The sequence below is a fragment of the Crocodylus porosus genome, unplaced genomic scaffold, assembly GCF_001723895.1.
Source record: "Crocodylus porosus isolate Cpor-Errol unplaced genomic scaffold, CroPor_comp1, whole genome shotgun sequence".
Lineage (NCBI taxonomy): Eukaryota > Metazoa > Chordata > Crocodylia > Crocodylidae > Crocodylus > Crocodylus porosus.
Genome location: NW_017728950.1, coordinates 57,736,882 through 57,743,752, shown reverse-complemented (window position 1 = coordinate 57,743,752; position 6,871 = coordinate 57,736,882). Strand labels below are relative to the sequence as shown.

The 6,871-nt window shown below is 36.1% G+C and overlaps 1 protein-coding gene across 1 annotated transcript in view; it reads right to left on the bottom strand.

The window, feature by feature from the left end:
• GLDC (glycine decarboxylase) overlaps positions 1-6,871 on the bottom strand; it is a gene marked incomplete at its 5' end in the record, with an annotated part of 75,676 nt that overhangs the window by 46,892 nt on the left and 21,913 nt on the right. The window contains one exon of the mRNA XM_019554745.1: positions 5,268-5,403. Coding sequence (XP_019410290.1) covers positions 5,268-5,403 — 136 coding nt within the window. The remainder of the gene's footprint in view (positions 1-5,267; positions 5,404-6,871) is intronic.

The following is a 6,871-nucleotide window of genomic DNA, read 5'->3' as shown; positions in this document are numbered from 1 at the left end:
GAAACATTAAAAAATTTGGGGTTTTTTTATAACAGAATTTTGGATTTTATAACAGAGAAATCCAGGATCCCTCATGAGTATCAGTGTTCAAGTAACTGTTGTAATTATTTAAAAGCTTGTTAATTACATACCTACATACCTAGAAGGGCTGTAAAATGTGAGGAATTTAAAAAAATATATTCTAGCCATGCTTTTTCAGGCAGACATTGTGATTAGGTCATACCGGGTTCAAATTTTACACACGCACACACACTTGTGGACTAGCAAAATGCTTTCAGTAAGCTTTTCCAAACTTCAAACAAAATAAATTGAATTGCCTGCATTAAACAATAATTTTTACTACATCTCAAATTATATTATGACATAATGTGCACACTCCCTATGGTTGCTGTCAACATCCAGAGTTAACATATAGCATTGTCTCTTTCCCCCACAAAATAAGCTTTTTTAAACAAGTCACCCACCCATTACTATCATGTCCACTTTACAATAAGAAATAACACTTTCAAAATCATAAATAGACCGAGAAGCCTAGTTCCCTCTGAAACTCAGTGGCATTAAAACCTTATATATATTTTTAACCCATGTTGCTCTTGGGTGTTTTTCCTAAGGAGTATGCATTCTACCTTTATCCCCATTTTTTCTTATTTTAGTCCTTTATCATGTCCAATCAATGCAACTTATAGTAAAAAATGTACAAAACTTAAAACTATTCACTCACACTGCACAAGATAAACGGTGAATAAAAAACTGATATTACAAGGTGGATAAATATCAATGATTTTTTAAAAAACGGATTTATTTAAAATCAGATTTTTTATTTAAATACATTTTTTGATTTTTTAAGGATGTTTTTAAAAAAAGCAAACTTGTATAAGGATGGCTTTAAGATATCTTAAAGCTCAAAAATATCATCATAGAATAGGGATTATCATTTTTAATTATATACTATTTGAGACAATATATTACTGTAACCATTTTAGAAGTTCTATAAATAGGTTACAGCAGGCCATGGCTATATTAGGGACCCAATTTTATATGTTTCCCAGAGACTTCACTATAGATTAGTAAAGATTAAAGAAAATCACTCTACCCAATGAGAGTCAGTGCTCAGTCTAGAAGATCCCATTAAGAATCTCTGTGGAAAAACAGTTTCAGTTCTCAGACTGTTGATTTGTATCTCCAGAGATCATAGCCAGACAAGGTTCTTTGGGTAGATGTGTGGTATCTTTTATTAAATCAGTTATATAGTTCGAAAACTTGTTCTTTGCAAGGTTTAGGTCACAAATGCCCTTCTTCAGGCATAGGGAGAGTATGTTGTCTCCAGAGATAACATCCTTGTTAACAGCAGCATATGGAGATGGATGGGTAATCAAGTCTGTTATCTCTCATCAGCCATACAGTTTCTCTGCATGTTTGTGTGTACACAGTTTCATAGTAGCTTAGTTTCATAGAAGCTAGGGTCAGGAGGGACCTGAACAGATCATCTAGCCTGACCCCCTGCCACGGGCAGGAATGAACGCAGGGTTCACAAGACCCCAGACAGGTGATCATCCAACCTCTTTTTAATTTACTCAAGGTAAGGGCAAGGACCACTTCCCTAGGAAGTTGGCTCCAGATTCTGGCCACCCTAACTGTAAAATATTGCCTCCTGATCTCTAACTTAAACCTATTCTCCATCAGCTTATTACCATTGTTCCTCATCACCCCAGGTGGTGCTGGGGAGAAAAGGGCTCTTCCTGTTTGCTGATGATCTCCTCTGATGAGTTTGTACACAGTCAAGCACTTACCTTTCTCTAGAAGTGCTAAGTTTCAAGAAGTTAAATGAATAAAAGGATCTCAAAACAACAAGAATGCACTTTTTGTGCAAAATAATTATTAAAATGGAGGCTTCCTGACCAGTGCTTTTAATCATGATTTCAATAATGATTTAAATGGATTAGATTTCAGTCAAATCCACCCTGAGATAAGGCACGTAGGGTAAGTGTAGATTAAATCCAAAGTTATGGATCCAGATAATATTATTTGGTCACTCATTCACGTTCATGTCCTGTCACATCACAGGTAAGAATTATCTCTGTTTCTAAGGAAACAGGTAAGTAGGCTAATAATATAAAAACTATCAGGAAGTCTTGTGCACATAAATGGGTAGCCTTTATGAGCCTTAATTTGCTCTGTACAATCTGCACCATACTACAGGAATTTGAAGCAGGTAATGACAAATATCCAGACAGCTACAACAAGAAAGAGCAGAAATACTCTTTCTATATATAATTTTTATATAATATGGTTAGTTGCCAGTTAGCTAAACTTGGTAATTCTGTGGTCAATTATGACAAATTATGACAATTATGATTACTTCAACAGCAAAGCCCTTTGTCTGGATTTAAGGGAACTGAATTGCTATAAAAATAAGTAATTATGAGCTGCAAGATTAAAAGGATTTCAAAAATTGCAGGCCATTTCCTTCTTTTGTCAAAGCCAAATGAGCTGGCTATTCTAAAACTACAACACAGCTTCTTAAAAGTATACTGAAATCTCAAAACACACCTTTCCTAGCTTGTGTCATAGTGAGTGTTTGAAATTCCAAGAAACCTGCAACTGTGGATCTCTCCTAAGAAAATGAAAAACAAAGGAATCAGAGCATCATAATTAATTCAACATTTCTGCAAACAGACTAGAGTGTTGGCTTACACCATTGCTATCAAAACTATGGAACTGCTACCAGACAAACATCAGTCCATTCTTAAGTTTTATTGTTTACTTTCTGACAACAAAAAGCTTTCCTAGGCCTGAAAATTCTCAAATACTGGATTTTTAAAATTTTTGACACAGGTTGACCAAACTTCCTTCTACAAAACAGAATAGGCAAGGGGTGTCAGGTTTGTTTTACAATAACCTTTTCTGTAAAATGCAAACTTAACCTCTGTTTGTGAATGCAAAATTTCTTAAGCATTTTGGAATCATTGCATAGGCTTGCCCTCATAGAACTGTATCTAGAAACTAATTAAGCCAGGATGGGCAAAATGCAGCCCACTGGGCCATTCTATTCCACCTGCAGGGCCCCTAAAAATGTGGAAAATTAATATTAATCTGTCCCTGGCTGCCTGTCATGCAGCCCTCGATGGCTTGCCAAAACTCAGTAAGTGGCTTTCTGGCCAAAATAAGTGCCCGCCCCTGAATTAGGCCGTTCTGTCTTCTCAAAGAGTTCTCATGCTTCTGTGTCTAGTTGAGTCAGCCACTACCAAGACTGCTAGAGAGCTGATTATTTTCCTAGGAAATATAACTAGCTTCCCTGGAAGACTTTTATGGCACGTCTTCTAAAGAAGGATGAGTCTGATAATATTCACACTTCTAAATGAAAACACACTCAATCATAAATAAAACTCCCAATCCTTTTCTCCTTCACCTTCTCCCAAAGCTAACCCCAAGTGTCCTAATAAACTTAAAATATTAATTGTATGTACAAAGTTTTACACTGGAGGTGTACATAAAATTCAAATGAAAATGCCCAAGCCCCACCACTTCCTACGGCCATATTTCAAGACAAACATTATCATAAAGAAAGCATTTCCTACAGAGTAGAACCCAGATTCTTTGCAGTATCATATTCTTAGTGTCATCCCTGTTGAAACATGGGTTTCTGAACTAGCTAGGAGAATATACATACTTATAGTAAATAGCTGCACAGAATGAGAGCTGTGTTCCAGCTGATAGGAAAAGCAGTGCACTTTGAAGCAAGCAGCTCAGCTTCATGCTGCTGCTTCACTCTTAATTTAGCAAATCAGTGGCAAGTAAGCATGTTAAAAACCCTCCTAATGTGAAAAATCTGTTTGACTGTACCAGGACACAAGGAACTTGTGAAGAAAAATACTCCTCGTGTCAAGGGTACATAACTAAGCAAAAAACAAAAGTATTCCCAGGTAGCTATGAAATGAGCATTTGGTTCAAGCTGTTCAATGCTCAGCACAAAGAATTCAAGACTGGTCAGGGCAATCTGATTTCTTAAAACAAGTTTGCATTAATTTTGATTAGAATTGTAATGACTCAGCTCTGTTCTGCTCTCTACAGCACTAACCATTTGAAACTCATAAAATCCTTTTAAATGCTAATCCGATTTTAAAGGTATTTCAAGAATAAAAGTCTTCCTTGACTCCTCTACTAATATCCTGTTAGTTGGAAAAACTACTTATATCCACTTAGTTTGAATTTCTTGCATTTCATTTCTATTTCAAGTTAACTTGAAATATTTTGTTCTCATATACGGTCTGTACTGAAGTTAGGTTGGAAATACATAGGTTGCAAATGCTACAGCAGGGGCAGAGTGACCAACTTGAACTATTTTTTTTAATGCAAATTAACTAGACTTCTTGGATCCACAACATGAAATTTCTAAAAGGAAAAAGCAGCTTGATATGCAAACTACACAAAGACACTCCACTCAGGCACAGATTTTAGGACTTACAGTACACAAATCTCCTTTATCAGATGCTGAAGTACAAGCTAGCCACAATTATTCATGAACTAATACCAGGTTTTCTCCTTGCTTAATGAATATTCCACAACTGAACAAGCAGTGATTTTTAGAGAGATTAAACCTACTCATGTTTGCCAAACTACTTTTTCTAATTCACTGTTTTGTTTTGTTTTTAACTTTGCTTTCTACTAAAGGCAAACTGATTTGGAACTGAAATCTTCAGACACCACCTTCTCTACTGTGCATATCAGACAAAAGGATGTCTATGACTGATACACATACTGGGGAAGGAGAGGGTTGAATCCAGATCCCAAATGGTCTTTGGTCTCTGTAAAGTGTGGGTGAAAGCTACAGTTAATACTGGCTTATTAACCAGTTTTTTCCATGTTATAATTTTGTATTAAAAAATGCTCACACAAACTTCTAAGTCAGGGAATATTTGCTATTTTGATCAGAATTTCTTTGTCAGAAAAGTTAAGCTACAAAGGTCACTACTGTTTTTATAGTTAGTATGTGGGATAAAGACTATTCTCCATGAACAAAAATGCAATTTTGCCTTTGCTGATTATTTCAGAAAAATAACAAAGTTCTAATCTGACTGATTAATAATCAATGGATGACTGATGTTTTCTTTAACTCTGGTTTCTGCATCAAGAATGGAGTAGTGCACAAAAACAGACATCTGTATACCATTAAACAGAATTTGTCTGTGTATCATATTTATAAAATCATGAACGTATCTCACTCTCTCTCACACACACACACGCACAAAGGAAATACTGTAAGTTACCATCCTGCATTCTCCAGTAAGTTCCGCATAATGGCTGGAGGTACTGAGCAGTTGTAATAACCCATGCCAATGTAGGACCTCCAGATCTTGTTCTTGCTCGCAATATTGTGTAGAGTGTCAAGGATTTCATTTTCACCTGATTGAAAAGAAAATATTATAGCAGAAAAATATTACAAAAGAGCAAAGAACAGTTAATTGTTTTGACTTAAGTGCATTGCAGGACTTTTACAGAAACAAGCAATTAAATGAAACAAAATCTAAACAGCTACAAAATTAAGGGAACAGATAGAAAGTACATCATTTACCTGGTAAAATTCTGAGAGAATTTTATAATCTACTAGATTTCCTCCTTGTACATGGCCACAAAACTAGATTTGGATAAGACTGAACTAAAATGTTCACTTAATTCCCATTTCCTTTTCTTTGTACTTGTAGGTTACATGCCAGTGGTCATTGATAATGAAGGGTTTAACTTCAGGAAGTTATTTTTTTGTTTTTGTGATAGGATACTATTAGAGCTGCTTAAACAAAGTAAAAGCTGCCCCCTACTAAAAGGTAGGAAGAATTGTAGAAATAAGATATTAAAAAACTCATTTCAATTGCATGGAAGTGAAAGCTCTAGCATCACCTTTACTGACAAAGTAAGGTTACAGCACAGAAGCCAGGCTCCAATTCAGACTAACAGGCTAATTCTAAAAATGAGTAAGCTTTAGCAAAGGCAATTATTTTTTCTCCATCACAATTTAGGCTAAACTCATATGTCTAGATTCAAAGCACATGAGGCTGAACAAACTCACTGTTATGAGTGAGCCAGTGCTACAAAGCAGTATCTATCAAGGGGCTAGGTTTACAAATATTTAAGCAGGTAAAGACACAGGGAGACGCCTAGTGGAATTTACCAAAGCATCAAAGCAAATTAGGCACCCAAGTCTGATTTCAGTGGTTACGTACCTAACCTACTTAACTGCTTTTGCAAATCTCTGAAGGCATGTATCTATGTCTTTGGAAGCATATATCTTTTCAAATCTGTATCTAAGAACTTATACACAGGCAATGCAGACAAGTTACAGCAGACACTTTGTTTTGAACCGTCTTCATCTGACCCCTTATGCAATGAGGGTTCAGATTTTTGCCCGAACAGCCATTTTTGAAGCTGCCTGCAACCACACACTTGTGTTTGGTCACAACTACAGACTGCTTTCTGTGGCCAGATTGAGTGAAAATTGTCAGTTCTGTCTGTACCCTAACTCAACAGCTGAACTAGAGTCCTGTTCATTCTGAAGTGCAATCTGAATTGCATTTGGAATATAAAACCAAATATGGCCTGATGTTTCTTGAATATTCAGGGCCCTTCTTTCCTTGCACCACAAACAGCAGAAATGAGTGCGGCTAAATTATTTGCCTAGAAGATGATAGAAGGAGATCTCAGTAGAGGGCCCTCAATTTGTAAATTCACTTGGTTCACTGATAAATGAAGTTAGCAGGCTGTTAGAAATATTATTAAAAATGCATTATCAATAGCAGATTTAGAAAAAACACAGCTGCTAGCCCTCCTTGTCTCCTTAATGGGAGAGGGAAGGGGGGGTTGGAAATTGAAGGGAAAA